Raw genomic sequence first — 21765 nt, forward strand, 5'->3', positions numbered from 1 at the left:
TGTGATGCAGAATACTATCGCTAGTATATTTATGTGTATGGTTTGTGTGAGGATATGATCTATATACCTATGGTTTCTTTCTTCTTTATCTCTTTTAATATGTCTGAGCAATATGTTATCTTGTTTTAAGGTATTTAATTTAAAGAGATGTTTATGTATAAGATGTGTTAAAAATTGCATATGTTCCTTTTTTTGGCTAAAACACAATAAATACGTTTTTTTTTTTTAAAAGATGGCATTTCAAGCGTGTTCAAGTAGATAATAATACAAGCAACAGACACAACAATATGTAACCAACATGGTTCTATTAAAAACTTTGTGCAACTATGGCATTCAAAGACAGAAATGCAAGGCTAATTTCACAAAGCAACTGGTACAAAAATATACAAGTTATAAATTCATTTATAAATTAATGGTGTGCTATTACATGTTTGTAATAATAAACATACTTTACATATAAATTGTTGCCTGAGGTACTGTGGGTAAATGTTTTTCATGAAATGTACAATATATTCTCTGATTACTTTTTAAAATACATATAAATGATATATTGTATAGAACAAGGTATCAATGACACATTTTAAATGGTGCAAACAAATGTATGATAACGGAATAACTCTTGCACATCAATCACAAAGATGTTATAAGGATATGTTTACACATTTTTTTTAGAAGAAAAGGTGAAGGTGCAGCAATTAGCCAAATATTACAATAAAGCTGGAATGTTACAAATGAAAACATTCAACTTAAAAAAGAAAAAGGGCATAATTTGCAGTGGCTATACCTTCAGGTGCATTTTTGAACGTCGCTATTAATTCAAAGCAAATACTAGTTTTAATCTGTTTTAGGAGAGTAAATATCTTTCAAAGATTCAAGCTCCTCTATAAGTTTCTTGTTCTGAACTTCTAGTACAGCAACACGACTTTCCAGACATTTGACATACTCTTTCTTCCGACGTCTACACTCTTTTGCAGCTTCCCTATAGAAAGCAGAAGCAGAGAGGGCAAACATATAAAATAACTGACATTAAAAAACACGATGAATACATTTTACAGTGTTTCTGTGTATTCATGATTGTGTTCAGCTGGGAATAAAACTCTGTATTTTCCTTAAACACTAAAAGTTAATTTTCCAAGCACGCAAAGGTCCTTTCTCGAAGTCCACATAGCAATTTCCTCCTCTCATGCCTTACTTAGAGTTCAAAGTTTAAAAAGTTCAGTCCAAAGGCACCTATTCTGCTTTACGACAATAAAGATCTTTGAGTGCCTTTAGTTCCTCAATTAGAGTCCTGTTTTGATTTTCAAGGACAGCTACACGATTTTCAAGGCACTTGACGTACTCCTTCTTCTTCTTGCGACATTCCCGTGCAGCTTCCCTGGAAGCAACACAATTGTAAGTGACTACAAAAGATAAACATCACCACCTCCAACAGAGAGAATGCACAAAGAAAATGTCTAAATCATTCAAAAGTCCCATTTGCCTTACAAGGGACTTATCCTTCGCTTTACAAAATTGGGTAGTTAACACCACACAATCCATGTACCTGACCGAGACCAAGAAACATTACGCAATCCCACAGAACTGAAACTTCCTTAGTAATTAATTGCTTTGCAGATATAGTAGCTACAACTGTGCAACATGTTACAAACAGCACCCCAAGCTTCAAATAGTATCACATATTTATTATTTAATGCAACCTTTCATACATATTTCTATCATAGTTCAAAATGAATTTTAAAAGCTAAGATAATGAAAACTGATTTATGGTCACAACCATTTTTTCCTCAGCACAACTTTGATATACACACACTTTACAATCTCTGATACAAGAATATAATTACACCTTAACCAACAAAAAAGCTCTTGATCATGCAGAGTACAGTGAAATAGCACAAACAACTAATACGTAAAACCACGTTAATGAAGACCATGTATAGTAATGACACTGTTCAATGTATTTATGAAATTGGGCAAATCTAAGAAGGCATGAGAGGAAAATATTACTGATACAGCAGAGGGAATTTAAAAGCATATTTTACTGGAAATAATATTAGACAGGGTTTCACAGTATGCTACAAGAAGAAAGCAAGAAAGCCATGTTCATGTCTACAACAGAGGTATACTGTTTTGCATGCCTGCAAGAAAAAACGCCACTTACCCTAAAACCTACATTGTATGCTACACAGTTCTAAAGGTGAAATGATATTTCAACCAACAGACAGAGGAAACGCATGATCTAGTTAAAATTAGAAAATAGAACAATGCAAACTAAAAACTACAAATGGTATCATTTAGGCCTTTTTCAAACATGAATGTACAAAAGAGATAAAAATTATCATTGAAAAAAAAGAACACAAAAGCTATTCATTTATCAAAGACTTTGGAAATGTCTTTCATGCTCCGTGGTTCATACGTTTACCAACCTTATTAAAATGTTCCATCATTGTAAATCAAACATCTAATAATTATTTTCAGATTAAATGGTTCGACTCAAAGTGTTCCTCGCCTTAGTACATTTATATTTTACCAGTTCTTGCTCAGTTTATGAGTTGCTTGATGACGCTTTGAAATTGTTTAACCCCCTTTCGGCTTATGAGATATTTTGTGTGTTGCGGTATCATGTACACTGTAAGGGTGAGGAAGTATGAGTCTTGACAGAGTTCTTGTAAATTGGTTGGCAGAGACTTTTATTTACAATAATGAAGGAAAAAGAAAAGTCTATATTATCCTTCTTTCTATGAGGGGTTGCCCTACCTCAACAGAAATACTAAGGACCCAGTCAGGATGTCCGTAACGTGTCCACCGTCCTGTGTCTAAACCTTACACTTTCAATCTAACTAAAGAAAGCAGGATGTGTCATTAACCCAAAAGGAGGCCCCTCTCATTCTGGGTGTAGACTCCAAAGCACAGTTCTTGTGAAAGAATATGCAATTAATTGTTCACTGTTTGAATGTTCAGACCAATTTAAAGAAAACATATTTCACTCACTTGTTAGGAACCTCTTCCTTGGTTTTGGCTTCCACGCAGTTCACCAAGCCTCCTGGAGGAATCCTCTTCCTCTGTACCAACAAAAAGAAAACACAGTTCTCCAAATCTTCTGGAGGAATCCTCTTCCTCTGTCTATGAAACAAAAATGAACCTTTCTAGTCTTTTATCAGGACTGGTTCACTAACTTGCCAAACCTGATCATAGACTTTCTCAATGATTCCATAGCTTTTGAGTTCCAAAGACATTTGCTCTTTCACTGGTTTCCTGTTTTATCTGTGTATGTTTTCTCAGGTTCTCCCCGACTGCTTCTGGGCTCCAGCCCACATGGTTACATGTATATTTGCATTGTCTTGGGTATTTGACCCTTATATGCTTTATTACGGGCCTTTGCCTGCTGCCATATTGGTACCAGACCCTGTTGCACACTGGTGGCGCTTCCTCACTTTCATATGGGTTCCAGACCCTGTTCGACTACCTCCGCAGGATCCCTGTTCCTGCTTTACCTAATGTCCACTTGGACAGACCAAGTATACTTTCCTGCCAGGTACTATTCACAACGTACGTGTCAGCATGTAGGATTTGTCTGCTATTTCTTTGTGCACTTTGGGATGTGTTTATCTGGTATACAAAGTTCATATCAAGTTGTACAATTCCTCTTTTATCCATTTGTGCTCTGTGGAATATATTCACAAGCTTTTCAGTGTGTCTAGCTCCCTCAGTGCCCCAACAACTGATCCCACCCTTTCCCTACCTTTGGGAAGTCTCTGCACGGTCTCCGGTCTCTTCAGGAGGTGGAGCAGAGCTTCTCTGTTGCTGTCGCACTCAGCGTTCTCTTCCTTGCGGCTCCACTGCTCCAGACTGTCCCTTACATCTCTGCCTGCTCACGTCTTCGTTCTTAGTTGGTTTTCAGCGGTCTGGCTCCCTTTCTCTCTGCCACCGGGTAGGTCACCTCGCTGGGACCTCTTAGATAGTCACGTTCTGAAACACTTGTGTACGAGCGCAATACAAATAAAATACATCATAAGCCTCACTGCGTCCCGGTTTCCAGCCTTTGGGTTCCCTGCCATAGAACTAGCGTCTCATTCCTTGCTCCACCAAGGCTGGTTCGACGGACTATTGAGTCCTTCTTTCATTTTTATGATTAAGGCTGCCTCTTGACAACTGTACCGCATGTGTTTGTTCTGCTGTGGGCATTTACCTCCTTGTTTCCTCTTCTTCGTCTCAGTTGTAGTGAAGTTTGGTTAAGTCTCCCTCTTCCTCGTCTCAGCATGGTCAATGAGACTTTCTACTCTACGATAACATACAGAGGTATGGGGGACCACAGGGGCCTGAGTGGGGGATAAGGAGAGTCAGGGTATCAAAGGGGTAAGTGAATACCATTTTATCCCAGGGCCATCGTCACTGATCCCATGAAGGACCTCCCACCCCATGAGATCCACCTGCTAAGTTCCACCACCAGGGGGATTATCGGGTAGCGGCCTCACCTCCTGGGCATCATGGAAAGGGGACTCCCCCATAGAAGTAGTGACAATACCCTGGGATTTGTCACAAAATGTTTTGGCAACCTTACCCAACTGTTTTATAGACTTTAAGTAGGGACAACTGTTAGCCTGGCAGCTCCACAGACATAACAAAATGGTACCAATCTTCAAGAACCACTCCCAAGCCACATCATACAGAGCACCCCCCGTGTATGTCAAGTGCTAGTGTATGCTAGCACAAGCATTCCAAAATGTCATATACAATACTAAAAACCATACAACTCGGCTGGACTGATCACACACCATACCTATCAAGCTCCAGCACTCACGACCTATCCATCGACAGCAACTCAAAACAACAAAGAGAACTTGGAGTGCATTCAAAACTTCCCCTGGACACTTTAGGAGAAAACCTCACCAACCTGGCTTCCAAACTCACTCCTACATCCAAAGTCAACACCCTTTGCCACCCGCTCAACCACACAATAACTGACTCCACCAACAACCATGCTCCACTGAAACTTTCAACCAGAAATATTGAGCCACATGCCCGGCTCCAGCATGGGGGCCAGGCCCCCCCAAGCCCAACCTCTGGCCCGCCTAGAAAGGAGACCTTGCCAGTGGGGCCAGAGGGAATATGGGCCTGAGGGTGGATTTCACGCTAAACATGCAGCAGCAAACTCAGAGATATCATTCTGAGAGGCTGAACTGCAGGAGGTCGGCCACGATTTGGTTGCTTGCCCTAGACAATAATGTATGCCGCACAGCCATGAAAGCACACATGACCAAGGAGATGGGGGGGCCATTCACACCTATAAGTGAGGTAGCACTTTTACTCAAGCAGGCTGCCAAGAACTATTTTCTCAAACCTAAAATCATCAGTTTTGCTTTCTGTAATTTAAAGTATTTTTATCTTTTGTGGGAATATAGCGATTTTTAAAATCATGCTTAATAAAATGGTAAACTATATCAAACAATAAACAACCGGTGATGTTGCTTGAACACAGTTTTCTGAAGAAGGTGCATCATCTGGCTGGGGACCTTAAAAATTACATTCAACGTAAATATTCTGCTGTATTAACTACTTGAGTATAAGTGAAAAGATAAGGTTGAAAATAACAAACATGTAATTCTGCAGGGGAGAGTGTAGTAAAACAAAAAGTGATTGATGCAAGGCTTTGAATTCAACATTACCACTGCTGTTGCTCTGCGCAACATTCCATGCCAACATTCTACAGGATGTACCATTAGAGAAGGGGACAAGCCATTAGCAAATGGCTATAGGTGCTGCCATCAAAAGTTGCAGTTCAATCTCAAGTGCTAGGCCATGACCCCTCTGCACTGGAACACAAGCCACCACATGCATTTTTAGGCCTTATGGTCTAGCAGTTTGGGAAGGGCATCTCACATTAGTGACAGGGCTAAGGCTGATTTTCAAACAATGGTATAGAGGGAAGACCAAAGCAACGCCTGTGGTTATAATTGATTCAGAGTTTTTGTTCAATTAGGTGCAAGCCAGAACTCATGCAGTGAAACACAGATAGGATGGAGATAAAATGTGAGGAGAAACACATCTTATGGGTGTATTTGGTCATTTACCCACCCAATGACTAGCCATAGCTATTTTAAAGCATATGGCATTACCACCAACTCCCTGGCCCTCACCACCAAAATGTAACCTTTCTGGAACTCTTCAAGCAAGCTCTATCACAAAGTAACACCAAATGTGGTGGTTGGCAGAACATAACACGAGAACAAAGAACGTGTTGTTTGTGTGCCAAACATACAGAAACTAGTAGGCAGATCTTGATGGCATGCAAGAGGTTATCTGATCTTTATATCATGGGGTACGTGCGCTTTTGTACACGGCCAGGCAGAACTGGAACAGACCACTTTTGGTCTACGATTGTGGTGGCAGAGTCACTTGTGATTACTGCAGCTGCCATGTATGACTTGGAGCGTATACAAGGTATGCTATTAGTGCACACTCCCAAAACGTAATAATGTAATCTGCACAAGTACCTGCTAGTGAATGATAATCTGAATTCGTTGTACATGAATTATTGGAGAAGGATTTTAACAATTATGTTTTTCTGTGAAAATATTTTAATTGTTGTTTATAATTGTTATGTAATTGGTGTGATGATTCACATGCAAAAGGCTTTTTTTTAGCCATATGCATTAAAAATAAAGAAATACACTGAACGTGTTGCTTTATAGGGTCTGAATTACTTAACTGCCACTGTAAATGAGCTCCTGGTATGATCAAACATCTCTTAATGTGTGTCTTCAGCCAGTTGATTTTATAAGCAATATCTTTGCCAATGCCTCTGTCCCTTGCACTGAAGTACTGTCTTAAACAAGCAATCGCAAAGCCAGCAGTTTTGGCTTGCATACAAGTATTAGACTTTTGCCAGGCAATGCCATCAGATGCCCAGGTACTCGTACCATTTTCCAGCTGTTCCCATCTTATGGCCAGGTTGTACTCTTATGGCAGTGCCTGGCAAATGCCTATCCATGCCTAAGCAAAAGCCCAAGCTGTTGGTTTTGTTAATGCATGGTGGCTTCAGTTTGTCTCCCTAAGTAAACATGTATATGCCAAGATGTGGGTGTCTTGCTTGCTATGCTTAGGGAATCAAGCTGCACCTTACTGAGTTGGCCCAACAAGGTCCTGCCTAAAAATTATAAGACTAGGATGGCAAGTATGACTAGTTTCAGATCTTCTCATGCATACTTAGCAGTGGGGTTCCGACCTAAATAGAATGCATCTTTTTCTGTGTAGAAGCCTAGGCCGGAACGTTTCATTATTCAAACTGATAAGTGCTGACTTGATAACCTCATTCTGTTTGAGTAACTTTACAGAGTTTGCATTCAAACAGAATACAGCATGTGTATTGTGGGTCTTGTTTGGAAAGTATAATATAAATCCTGGGTGCAGGGTGTTTAGTCAGTACCAGAAATGAAACATGAACATCTTCAATATAACACAAGAAAATAGTGTTTCCTATAATGTTGCGTGAAAAGTATAAAAGGTTTACATTCTTTAAAACTAAAAAGCAGTATTTAAATATTTCCCAAGAGTGCAATCAGAGGTGGATTTAACATTTGGATTAGCGAAAATGCCCATGCCACCTCCCCCAAATACAACAAGCCAGTGCTGCACAGGCCCTTCCACTGAGGTCGTATTTTTTTTTTAACGTGTTTCAGAGGCAACTTATTTACAACCGGAAGTGATAACAGAAGGTGATAAGAGATTAGATGAGATTTTTTGCAAATTCTCATTAATGTCTATGTCAGCCTGTAGGCTTCCATTCAGGATGGGGAAAAAAAGCTACACTCATAGGGGCTCATTTTCCAAGTGAACCAGAGTGGAAGAAGTGGTGAAAAATGCATTTATCTCCTTTTTATGACTTGCAGGATTTTGTAGAATTTGGCAAGTGAAGTTGGAGAGCAGACGTCCCCCTGCCAAATCCGATTGGTTTTCCACCAGCATGTATTTTTATGTTGGCAGAAAACCAATGGATTCCTATGGGATCCGCCTGACATTTACACCTGGTAAAAGCAGGCAGATTCCAAACGAATCCATTGTGGATGGCTCCCATAATTGTTAATTGTGGAAGTGGTATACACTTTCCTAGACATGTAGTGGAAATGTAAAGAACACAGGTGATTTTCGCCTGTGCTTTACACTTTACTTTTCCAGTACTTGGTCAAAACAATTACAATGAATGAATTGCCCCTTTTGTAAAAAGTGCAAACAGGAGTGGTCCCTTCCCCTTCCTGTGCAATTTTAGATTCAAAACAAAATGCCCCCCTTACTCTTTTCATCAACAGGTTTCTGAAATGATGAATACATTGTCAGGTTGATTTATAATATGACTTGTGCTTTTTTAAAGTAATCTGTATAGGATCCACTGTTATTTTAGGTATTTAACAACCAAACTTCAACACATATTTGTACCAAGTTGAGCTTGGAAGATGCATGGTCAAGTATCTACATTTCAGGCTAGGATCAAATTCTGGCTTTATCACTTAACCAAAGTGTGCGATCCTGGACACGTCATTTAATTTCACTATGCTGTACCTGCTAAAATTAGGTGACCCAAGAAATGATTCAGTTTGAATTATAACCTATTCCAAACGTCCCACTCATGGTTTAATAGATGGCCAGCACAGGCATTAGCACCCGCCAAGAACACACACACACCTTTCTTTGAAAATATCAGGCTGCATTTATTGAACAAAATTGTGTTGTTCAATAGCAAATCAAAGTAAACGCATCAAACAAAAAGTGATCATGGACAATTGCATATTATAAAAATGATGTACAGGGGCATGACAGGGGAGGAAGGACCTCTCCTCCCTGCCACCCACTCCAGGAGCGATACCAGAAGGCTGGAAACCCATCAAACTGTGCAGTCTGCCTCCTGATGCAGCTCTCCCAGCCCTAAGACTCTCTTATACATGATAGCACTCCCTCTCACACACCCTCAACTAAATTAAAATGTGAAGCAAAAATGCAATATAATGTTTCTAACAAAAAAAAACCCTTATTCCTTGCTTCAGTATTCTGATGGGGGTGGGGTCTATCTTTCATATAAGATGGAGGGACCACAAGCACCTCCTCTGGGGCCTGCTAGGAGTAGCCACAGTGTTCAGGAAGGCACTGTTGGGTGAACAACATCTGAGATGGTACACAGACTCGAGGTCTCACTGCTCAGCTCTCTCAGATGAGGTGGAGCCATTTAAGAAAGACATGGTGGGGGCTGGTCAGGTCAGAGTAGGTGGGAGAGGAGGTAAATGTGAATGTTGGTTAGAGGAGCTGAAGGTGACTGAGGGGTGAAAGGTGAAGGAGGATATGATATATTAGGAAGGGGAGAGCAGATGGGAAGGGAAGGTAGGTAGATTGATACTGCCACACTATTTTCCTTGCTTCTCCTTTTGCTCTGTACTGTTTTTTTATAGAGGGGTGCAAATGTATTCTTCCAGATCTGGGAAGCCATTTGCTGCTGGATCACAAATCTGGATGAACTCCAGCACTTTTTTTAGGGTACTCCAAGACCCACACCCAATGGAATTTGGGCCCCCCTGATCACAAAACTTGCCCACCCTGATGACTATTCCTGGAGCGGCCAAGTTGAGCCATCTGCACCTTGCTACATATCGGATCTCGCTGCCAGTAAGTGTGCCATCAGTAAACAAGAAAGGGTCAGGAGGAAAGTACAACTACCAAGAGGATTTCAGCACTTTGAAAAGCCTATGCTCAGGCCCCAGGACCCTCATCACTTCTGCTATGATTGTTGTCTAATAATGTGCTTTGGCCAAAGCCTCTAAAGAGAAGAGCTCTCTTCAAGGCCATCAAGCACAGCATCAACCCTGTACCAGCCCCTGCAGACATGCAATGCAATAAACATGTTCTTTACAGAAGAAAAAAAAATCAATAAGTTCCAAAGCCACATGTATGGCATCCTACCCACCATATACACTCCTGAAATTGCATGATGATATGGCAAAATTCAATGCCCTAATACTAAAACAACGCGCAAGCATCCCACATCACTCAATGCCACCTCCTACAAGGGTATCGCCATCCCACAGAACATCACAGCAAAATGGTCTCGTTCCTCTCCTCCACCATATCAATGCCTCACTCATGCAAGGCATCTTACCTGATTCAGTAAAAACTGGTCAGGTCGGGCCTGCACTAAAGAAATGCCACACTCAACCTGTTTGACATAGCCAACTACCCCCCAATCACTCATTTGCCTTAATTGGCAAGCTTAACACTAAGACTGTCATGCTCCAACAACACAAAAAGATTGTTCAACAGAACTAACTTCAAGAATTCTAGTCCAGCTTCTGACCAAAATGGAGCACTGATACCATCACCATCTACTTCATTGACAAGACACTCCTGACCATGGACAAAGGAGATCCATTCCTCATGGTCCTGCTCGACCTTTTTGCCATATTCGACATGGTCGACCACAAAACACTTCTCAACACCTTGTCCTCCACATGGGATTCGTAGCCACAGCCCTTTGATGATAACAGACAGCAGCTTGTCCCAACAGACACCTGTATATCCCAACAATGCCCAGTGACCTGCTGGGTCCCACATGAATCCATCCGCTTCCCTGTCATTTTAAACTTCTACATGGAGCCAGTAGGGGCACACATGGCCAAATTCAACATCAGAATCCAGTATACTAATGACACATAGCTATACCTGAATGTCAACTGCCTTGATGACATTCACCAACTGAAACACTACCTTTCTAACATTCAATCCTGGATTTCATGTGCCTACCTAAAATTCAACCCCACCAAAACAGAGTTTATCCTCCTCGGAGGCACCACCAAATGCCCCCAAGTTCACAGCTCGCAGCCAGAGATTAATCTCAATGTCTTATCCCACTAACTCACCCCTAGTGCCAAGTCTCTTAGCTTCACCATTGATTGTGACTTCGCCTCCAAAACACACTACACCAAGAAGGCAAAAACAACATAGTACCAGCTCTCACTCCTGCGCTGAATCAAACCCTTCATCCCTGCCTCACACTTCAGATTTGTCATCCAAGCCCTTGTGCTCGCTCATCTGAATGGCGGCAACACCCCCCTAGCAGGTGTCCCAACCATAACTCTTGCCCCTCTATAAGATGTTGCAGGACGCCTCATTGTAGGACTAAAGAAATTCAAGCACATCTGCCCTGCTCACAAGGAATTATACTGGTTGCCACTCCAAGCTCACATCACCTTCAAGAGCCTGCATCACCTAGAAAGCTTTAATGTCCAAGGTGTCATCATATTTACTTGATAGGATCATCATCTCAGGAAGACGATGCAACACCAAGAGCTGAGATATCGCCAGACTGGAATCCAAGAAGAGCAGGAAGGATGCGACTGGAAACAAGCATGATATATTTCCATGCTCTTGAACAACATTTCTACTGACATCAGGTCGGTCCCTCCCTCCTGTGATTCAGGAAATAACTGAACCCCTGTTCTTTGAGGAACACTGCTCTGACAAATGAGAATCATACACTGAAAAGATAAACCACCACCACTATGTACCATTACCTCTTTTGTACAGCACTTTGTTATTTTCTAGCTTGGTTTGTACTATATGAATCACCCACAATACATACATACACACATACCTACATACATAAATACATTCATACATGTCATTGACAACTGGAGATCCACATGATGCCTATTTAAATCACAATAGGACACATTTTTGATCAAAAAGAAAACAAGTCGATACCATTATTAGGCTAACAAAGGCCCTCATTACAAGTGTGGCAGTATTTTGCTGGTGATTCTGTGGATCTGGTGGCACCGCTTCCGGCACCCGGATCCAACGGGGTTGAGCACGGGGATGACAAGGTTGACCTCGCAAATCAACCTTGGAGCTTACTGTGCCTAGAAAACTTATTGTAAGTAACATTTTCCTTTCTTTCAAAACCGATTTTCTCACTTTTAATTGCTCTATTTTCCTAAAAATGAACCTCACTCTCCCTTTCAAATCTCTCTCTCTTTCAATTCACCAGCTAGAGACCTATCTCCACCTCCATATTGTCCATGTGATATATATCTATTCCCCAGCCCGAAAACCGCACGCCAAATCAGAGTATTTCACCCGTTTTTATTAAAAACCGTTTGGGTAATTTAAAGCGGGAATTGAGAAAATTGCAAGTTTTCCAACGTGTCCTTTGGCTGCAGCATGCTCTTAACTTTCCACTCATTTTCGAATTGTATGCCTTTTGCTGATCCATTGCCTTGTGAGTGCCAGTGATATAACATACCTGCTATTGTGATAAAACATATGTATATTATAATTTAACCACACATTAATTAATTATTTGTAAAATTCGAGTGTTATTTTAGGCCTTTGCTAAGGGTTTAAAGTCTGTTTTTGCCTCTTATTCTGTGAGGGAAGGTCAGATTGTGATTCTGTTTTCTCCCTCTTATTCCCGACTACCTGCTGCTTCTTTCTATCCACAAATTCTATTTGTGGGTTGCGGGAACATTGCAGGGGGAAACCTTAACTTGGGTGCTAACTTTCCTAAAATCAAAAAGTGCTCCTATTCCATTGTGCAGTGTATATGTTCTGGAAGAAGGTTAATTAGGTGCACTGCTTACATTTCCATTGTAATTATCATCCCATTGGTGATTGCTGCCACATATTAAAATTGTCTGATTTCATTTGATTTTAAAAATAAATAAATATTGCATTTTCACCAACCGGCCTGGTTCATGGTCCATTGTGACCCGGGGTATTTTAAAAAGGGGGTGTGATACGAGTTGTGTACCATCTCAAATTGAATTTGAATAAAATAAAGACATCAGTTGTGCGCTACACACTAGGCTGAGACCAAGGTGTGTGCCGCCTGATTGAAATCCTTAACACCTATCAAACTGATGCCATGGGAGAAGTGCAGCAGTGTGCAGCACCTTGAAGGGATCGAGGGAGTCAGAGCAGCGGAGGCTGGATCAGGGACACCTGGAGAGGGTGGTGGGTAAAACACCAAAATAAAACACAGCGGCAGGAAAATGCAGTGCACAACACATGGAGACATGGCCAACTGCATGACACAAGACCACATCCAACCAATATAGTGGCCAACGAACCATGGCCGTTGGCCAAGGGCACTCAAACATCCACCCCTAAACATCCAAACACACATATGCCCACATAAGTACTGTACATGTGCAGGCATTGACGACATAAGAACTAATATATACACGAGGCGCACCCCCACCCCCAGGTGGCATGCATGCATGTGCAATGTGCATCCGTGGCACACTCACATGCACGCATCCAATCCCTCCTGATGGACCTGGCCCTGGCATGGTTGACTGCCGACCTGTCAGAAGGACAACTGCAAGTGCAATTGTGCCCCTCCCACGCCTCCAACTCACTTCCCACCTGTGTCGTTCTACAGGGCACCATTCAATCGCCATGGCTCCCCAACACCTACCATTCCCCTCTGGCCCACTCGATCACCACCATTGCACCCCACTACCAGTGTAATGCTGATGACACCGCCAACCTATCAACTCCCATCCTGTACTACCACTTCATTGTCCCTCATACATGAGTGAATGGCTGCTAATCATGCAACATGCTCTGTTGACGATGCCTGCTTCAATACCAGCAAGACAGAGAAGCCTCTGATTGTGATACCTGTGCCCTGTAACTCACCTACTCTCTGGCCACCTTCCACGGGCCCCCTATTGTTACGCTTACCTGGTCTCTGCAGAGGCGTTGGGGCACGGTTGCAGCCCTCCAGGGGTGAGGTCGCTCGGGTCCGACTTCGCCTTCTGCGCTTATGTGGTGACTGGTGGTAATAGGTGATGCCGCTCGGAACTGCTCCTGTTGATTTGCTTTGGCGAGCACTCCATCCTGCTGCTTCTGGCAGGGGCGCTTGTATGATCTGGACCGAGTTCCTTCACTGGTCCCTTGCACATGGTAGTCATGTCCAGCTGCGGCTAAGCCACTATACTTCAGCTAAGTGTTCCTGTTTGCCTTTGTCTTTTCTCATCTGTTTTTGTTGAATTGTAAAGTTTGTCTTGTATTGCTGTCCGTTCCACTTTTGATGTTTGCTCTTTTGCTTTCTTCCCTTGCAGGTGATGTTGCCGGTCCGGCAGAAGCTGCGGAGCTCGAGGTGGAAGCTGGAGGGAACGAGGAACGAAGCTGCAGCAGTACAGTAGCTGGTAAGTTGTTAACTAGGGGGCACGCGGGTTCAAATGCGGCGCGGCCCTAGGACGGATGTTCTAACCTTGTCTTTCTTCTTCTTCACAGGGTCCGAGTTCATGGATGCAGAGCGCAGTGCTGCGGCATCGGGATCAAGATCACTGGATGTCAGGAGATGAGTCTGCAGATGAAGCGATGAAGCACTGGTTTCCTGGAGGTGAGTATGCTGGAAAATGCCTGGTTTCAAAGGTAAGTAAACTGGTCCAAGCGGCGGTGTGCATCACGTTGCACGAGAGTGCACAGTAATGCGAAGCACCAGCCTTAAGGATGGCGCAGCTTATATAGCTGAGCTTCTGAAGCCACGCCCACCAGGTTCAGCCTGCCGGCCACACCTGATGAGTCAGCACCTGAAGACCAGGCCTAGGGAGCCACGCCCGATGAGTCAGCTCATGGGGATGTTCTCTGGAATAAAGGCTTTCAGCACCTGGAAAGTTATTGTAAAATAAAAGCACTCCTGCACTGAAGTAAAATAAAAGCACTCCTGCACTGAAGTAAAATAAAAGCACTCCTGCACTGAAATAAAGTGTTCCTGCTCACATCTCTATATGAGCCTGGTGCCAAAGTCGCCAGGACTGAGTCCAGCCAGGGCCCCTGTGTTTATGAATCCCAAAGGGACATAAGTGAGTCAAGTGACCCATTGCCTCCATCACTAGATGGTGTGGTTTTTGTGTTCTGGGGTCTGTGGCCATGACACCTATCCACACCCCGCTAAGAGCCCACAGATCTTGGCGTCACCTTTGACTCATCCCACACCTCGCACCCGCACATCACAGAACATGGCAAGAGGTCTGACTTACAGCACCACCACCTCAGAGGCACCCAACCCTACCTCGCCTACCCCCAGAAGCTCAATGCCTCCAGTGCACAGGTACCCACTAGGCCTGACAACAGCAACATCCTTCCCAGACTCTGCCCTTACCTCCATTTGCCCCCTCACGCATATCCAGAATAGTGACGCATGATTCAACCTAGGCCCCAAGCCCTGGGACCGCTTCCCTCCAGCCCTGGAATCACTGCACAGGCTCCCTGTGACCGCAAGGTCCAATTGCAGGACCACCTGCCCCATACAAAAGGCTGTCTGGGGCCTGTCCCCCATGAGTCACACTGGTTGCAACCCATCCTCGACAAGTCTCCCCCAGCATCCCTCACCAGCACTTGGCCACAGCCACCCTTCCCTGGAATAGCTGGCATTTGGCCCACCCCATCCTTCACACTGTACTCCCCTCCCCATTCACATCACATGCACCTGCCCCTGTGGCTCCCATCAACGTGTGCCCAGTCCCCTCTGGCCGCCACCCCCTACAATACACCCCCTCCCATCCCGTTACCCTCACTCCTGCATGACATTATTCACTGCACATGCACAGTTACAATGGCACAAGGCCCAGTAAGGCTGTATCTCCTATTCTGTCCAAAACCTTCTTGCTGGTGGTGCCTGGTAACACTTGCGCATATGCGCCATATGATTTATCAATGCAATGAACTACAGACACCATACACTGGCATCATGTCACACACTGTCTGAACTGCATGTTGCAAGGCCATAGGATAGCACAGAGACGACTAATGGCATGCCTATCTCACCCCCCACAGGCACATCATCTCACGGACAAGCACACAGAGGGGGAGAGCCACGCCACATCAAATCGGGGCAAAGGCGACACCAGCACCGGCCACACAAGACAGGCCCCATGGGCATGCCACCTGCACCAACAGAGGCACAGCCTGCAGCACCTGTCACAACTCCTGCTGCCCTGACAGAGGCACAGCCTGCAGCACCTGTCACAACTCCTGCTGCCCCGACAGAAGCACAGTCTGCAGCCCATATTGCAACTCCTGCTGCCCAGACAGTGGCGCCAACAGAATGGCCTTTACTGCCCACACACCAGCCTCCCATGTACATGGGTTCGTCTAAGGATGACGATGCTGGAGAGGATGGCAGGGACACATCGGACACCCACCCACCACCATACCTCATTCAGCCCCTCTGACATCCACAGCCCACCCCCACCACCCATCCCCAGCAGCAGAAACATGGATGCACACCTACGGCGCTGTCACGGATAACGAGTCTGGTAAAACAGCTTTGGACACATCAGGCGACATGCAGGTGAAACATTCAATGGCGAAAAGGTATTAATTGTCAATGGCAAGTTGGCACACATGTTCGATGAATATAATGCACATGCTTTCGACAGAGAGCAGATGCATAGACTTGCTTTAAGGAATATATTCTTTTTGGCTTTAGCGAAAGGCAAAGGCCAGGACATCGTGTCTTCCTGTTCTAGCAGGGAACCTAACCACAAGTGATAGCTTCCTTTGTTAACTGCACGCAGCAGGTGCAATAGCTGCTGTTACTTCTGATAAGGGGTCAAGAACAGGAAATACGAATAGCGCAAATAGCACGTTCGTTCTTGCCAATAAGCAGATGACAGGCCTTAGCCGTTTGCCCCTTTGCTGAACCAAAAGCCATTGGAAGCAATGGAGATAGTCACTGAACACAGACGGAACCCGTCTTTATAGTTTGCACATAGAATGTTGTATGTTCAACAAAGTGATACTCTAAGTTTAGGCCTTAACCACCCAAATAGCAGATGTGATGCGCAAACCAGATACTTTTTTTTACATATAAAGCGCAAGTTGAATTGAGGGAAAAAGGTTTGCCAATCGAGCAGCAGATTCACTCAAGCCGGAGGAGCTGATGGGAGGTCTGCCAAAGATTCCAGAGCAGAGACAAGAGAGAGGTAGCCAGGCCCAGCTAAACAGGACCCGTGGCACCTTGAAAGGCATTGGTTCAGGTGCAGCACATTCTGCTCTAAAGCGTGAGTTAAATGTGGGGCCTTGCTGGGTGCATTTGAGACTAGAAGGCGTATAACATAGCACAACAGAGTATAGCTCCCTGATCACTCAAACTGTAAAACTAAAATGACCACTTGTTCTGTTTTCCATTAATGCAACCATGCTCTTCGCTCATATTGCAGTTTTGTTCCTAGGTATGATAATATGTTATTTTATATTTTCTTCTGTTTTGGCATGTGCACTGCAAATTAGAGCTTGTAGAAGATAGGTGTGATATTAAAAACATTAACCTAATACCCCAAGTGTCAAGTGCATAATTCAGAGTAATGTGTTAGAATGGAATGGTGTCTCTTTGAATCTAAAGAACTTCACACATTCCTGGCAGCATTGGTTAAATCATGCTAATAAGCACACACACTCAGGCATGCTGTCCTCTAGCGCTATGACGCTACCTGGGGTGTGTATAAGCAGGAACATGACTAATGACCTCAGGTCAACTTTCCACAGCCTCAACTGAGGTCAAGTTGAGGGTCCAGGTGTCAGGCTTGACCACAGGCAATCATGACAGGTGGCACTCGTAACAGATGGCACGTCTTAGAGATGCCCATAGCATTACTAATAGTTAAATAACCTCATGTCCCAGTCACAACAAAAGGACAGGGAAATCCTTTTTTTCTAAAAAGCTTTTTTTAAAAAAGAGGTTAAAGGTGAGTACAGAAGATCTCTCATCAGGAAATCAACATCCATCCATTGTAGAATGGCGCTGTACGAATGGCTTCAATCAGCTCACTTTCAGCCAGTGAATACCAACTTCAAGGTAGCAGTAGCTTAACTAGGTGGAATGCCAGCAGAATCGCTCTTTACCTACTAAAAAACCTCAGCTAACAAGACAAATAATGTATATGCAACTCTCCTGGTGAGGGGAGATTTAGACACCATCCAGTATCGCCCATACCAGTTTCCTGAATTGGTTTTACACATAGAAATCATGAAGGAAGTGTCCCGCAACGCCAGGTTCAGGCTCATCCAGCTGAATGTCATCTACAGGACCTACATGACCCCACAAAGGGTATCCACATTCAGCGGAAAAACCCTACCAGTGTGCCCATGGTGCACCAGCGAGCACGCAGACCTAATCCACATGTTCTGTACCTGCCCCAAAACCAGGAAACTCTGGTCCGCTGTCGAAAGGACTTGCAGGGGAGCCGGACTGGAAAGGTACGAGTGGACGCCTAAGGAGTGCCTCCTGTGCACATACCCCAGACTGAGTAAAATTAAGCATATAATGAAACTAATGGACATGGCGTGCATCCTAACGAAGAGAACGATAGCAATGGCCTGGAAATCTCCCGGAGGCCCCAGATATGAACCATGGATTAGGGAAATGGAGAGATGGACCAGCGCTGAAACCAAAGCCTGGGAGGAGGGGAACAACCGAGGAGGCGAAGATGTGAGTGCAACACTGGAATCCTGGAAGGTCCTCCTGAGAGACATGATCTTTCTGACGGACTTCAAGCCCCCTTGAGTGCATCCCTTGCCATGGACTGTCGACCCGAAACAGATTTAAAAGCTACATCCACAACAACCCTGACTCTGACTTTAAGGGACAACTAGATGGTGTCTGAAGCGAGGCCTGAAGCGGGGCCGGCAGGTACCCGCACGGTGGTGGGAGGCGGGACGGTTAAGTTATTGTTTGTTTTTTGTTATTGTTTTGTACTGTTTATCAGGCAATTTCGTGACATACCGGATGTTGCTATGCATCCATGTTTAACTGTTCTCTGCCAGTATAAATGCCAATAAAACATTTAAAAATAAAATTAACACATAGAAATCATGTCAACTGGTTTGGAGGCAATCTAGTTTACCCACAAACCAGTGCTAGTCATGGACCGTTAGCCATAGCCAACCTGTCACTAGACTTCTTAGCCCGTTTTCATCCAAACTGTGGAGGCCCGTATTTACAAACAGACTATTAATTGCTAGCCACACATTTTGACACAGTGCGCAAGATAGCATTGCAATATGCTACAGTGCAAGGCACAGCACCTGCTCAGCAACCACAGGGTCAGATAGACGCAGCAGGGGTGCAACTACAGACATTGAGAATTATATTAGGGTCTTGCCCGTCCAGAAATAAAGACATACCCAAGTGGTATTCAGAGAAACTAGGACAACTGCAAGCCGCGTATCCTCAGGTTACACCACAGCATAGACAAAGGGCAATAACCATGTTCCTGCCATCTGGCTGCACAACGCCTTTAGCGAGCTGTGACAGCTGGATCTCAATTTATAGCTGGCTTTATTTACAGCTGATAGGCACACCGTCCATCACATCACTAGCACTGATATAAACAGACATAATGGGAACACAAGGCGCTGCCGTCGCCATGAATTTAGGCTTGTCCATAGCATCTAATAATTATCAAATGGTTGAGAGCACAATTCTACCCTTATTAAAAGGAGAGCCTGCAAGGTTAGAAGTCCACAGAAAATTGTCCCAATTGAATGAGCAAGAAAAAGGGGAGCAATTTGGGGACATAGTGACCTCCACTTATCAATTGCTAGGCAGGGATCACTTAGGCAGGAGACCTGCCGAGACACAGAAAAAAGCTAACAAAGATGTTAAGCCAGACAAGGAAACATGCCACAAAGGGAGGCCCTCGAAAGGACGAGGATCGGACCATGGTAAGAAGGGCAACAAACCACAGAGGCGACAGATATCGCCAATAGAGGAAGAAAAATACCCTGAGCACAAGCCAAAGAATGGAAAAGCTGCAGGAGATAGGCAGGCCCCGCAGTGGCAAGGCACTCCCATGTATGACGATTGTGGGGTAAGCTTGGGGGAAAGGGGGCCCCATTTTAGACCTACGGATTATGATTTTAGGGACAGGAAACACATGAGAAGTCCACAAAAATATAGCACTGATGATGGTTCATCTCCTTCCTCACAGGAAAGGACGCCATATCGGTCTAAAGCTGAGGGAAAGGACGGGAAAGTTGAGAAAAAACACATCAGCCCTGCAAGTTTCACAGAATGCAGAGTCCACGCATTCATCGAATCGTTCCCAAGACTAAGCAACACACTGATTGGAGCACATAAAAGCTCACAGAAATACACATATAACTACACCCACTGGGCATACATTAGCAAATGACGAAGTGTATTTTGTAACCATTTAGCTGGAAGGTGAACCTCCCAAAAAGATTGAAGCACTGTTTTGGCCACATTTACACATCCAATATAAAGGACCGTTAGCATGTCAAGATCACCACCATTACGCGTCAGACAAGCACCAAGGGGGGGAAGCGGTAGTATGCCTGCTTTTTCAAAAGAAGTGAGTGGGGAACTAAGGGAATGTCCAGTGCATGTGATTCCAGTACTGAAACCACCCCCACCACAGAGGCACCACAGAGGCAGTATCCACTTAAGCCACAAGCAGTTGCTCACATGCAAACCATAGTAGACCAACTAATGGACCAGGGGGTAATTATAAAGCAATCTAGCCCACATATTAGTCCAGTGCTCCCCGTGTTAAAACCTGATGATACTTATCGTTTTATTTTGGATTTTAGAATTTTTAATGCACATTAAATATAAAGACATACTATGTACAGGAGATTGGAATATTTGGTTAGAAGGAGATAATTCTCATTTACACTATGCTGCCCTGATGGAACTCCTGGATAACCACGAGCTTATCACTAGAGAACCCTCCCATAAGAAAGGGCACTGTCTAGATCTCCTAGCAGCAAGAGGGGGAGCTACTCCTGTGGTCGGATCACTACCTACAACAAGTAACTGTTAGGGAAACAGGACACCAGAGGGGGAAAGGACGGGAGACTACACCAATTTGGTGTCGGAAGGCGTCCGATTTAGGAAAAAATCCCTGGGAAGGAAGTTGAAAACAGATTGGCATGTCTAGATACCAATCTGACATGTGAAGAATTCTTCAGTAAAGGGACAGATCTGATAAAGGAAATCTGTGACAAATATGCACCACTCAGACTCAAGACAGCCAAAAATTCTAAATCTTGGTTTAGCCCAGCATTGAGCTTAATGTGTAAACAGGTTCGCCAGGCCAACAAACTTTGGAGGTCCTCTAAATTAGATGAAGACGCAGAGAAGGCGAGAGTCTGTTTAAAGCAATATAAAAAATCTATCTTTGTGCCAAAAAAAGATTTCCTCCAAGAAGAAATTAAGTTAGCAGGCAATCAGTCCAAGGCTTTATTCGATGTAGTATCAATGTTTAGGAATCCTAAATGTATGTCAGCACCGACCGCTAATTCACAGGAACAGGCTAATAAAATCAACGATTTTTTTTAACAAAAAAGCGTGGACATTTAGAGGAGTATTAATGAAGTAATGACTGCAGAAGACTGGAGAGATTTTGGAGAAGAGGAAGCAGGGATAGAAAAGCAGGAAATTGAGGAGATCTTTAGTTTCCAGCCTACTGAAAAGGAAACTATACAGGCCCTAATACTTCAACTAAAACCTACAAAAGATCTAGCTTTTCCTATGCCAGCCTATACTGCCATCCGTTTGGCAACTAATCTTACCCCATTTGTAACAACCTTTGTGAACAAATGCCTCACAGAGGGTTATGTCCCACGCGCACTTAAGGGCGTGTTGGTAAAACCTCTATTATTAAAGCCTAACCTAGACGCTATGGTACCTAAAAACTACCGCCCGTTAGCCAACTTATGCTGGCCCACAAAAATCCTGGAAAAAATTGT

General features: G+C 43.9%; 1 protein-coding gene across 7 annotated transcripts in view; it reads right to left on the reverse strand.

Moving 5' to 3' along the window:
- Positions 1-286: 286 nt before the first annotated feature.
- The window catches only part of LOC138569762 (cAMP-responsive element modulator-like), a 693142-nt gene continuing 671663 nt past the window's right edge, over positions 287-21765 (reverse strand). For 6 of the 7 annotated variants that reach the window (XM_069648030.1, XM_069648035.1, XM_069648034.1 and 3 more), the window contains exon 3: positions 838-1375. In XM_069648030.1, coding sequence (XP_069504131.1) covers positions 1231-1375 — 145 coding nt within the window. In that variant the 3' untranslated portion in view covers positions 838-1230. Of the gene's footprint in view, positions 1376-21765 lie in introns of all 7 variants that reach the window. The other variant, XM_069648032.1, reaches the window with a different exon arrangement.

Source organism: Ambystoma mexicanum, chromosome 2q, assembly GCF_040938575.1.
Source record: "Ambystoma mexicanum isolate Mex_15411 chromosome 2q, UKY_AmexF1_1, whole genome shotgun sequence".
Classification (NCBI taxonomy): domain Eukaryota; kingdom Metazoa; phylum Chordata; class Amphibia; order Caudata; family Ambystomatidae; genus Ambystoma; species Ambystoma mexicanum.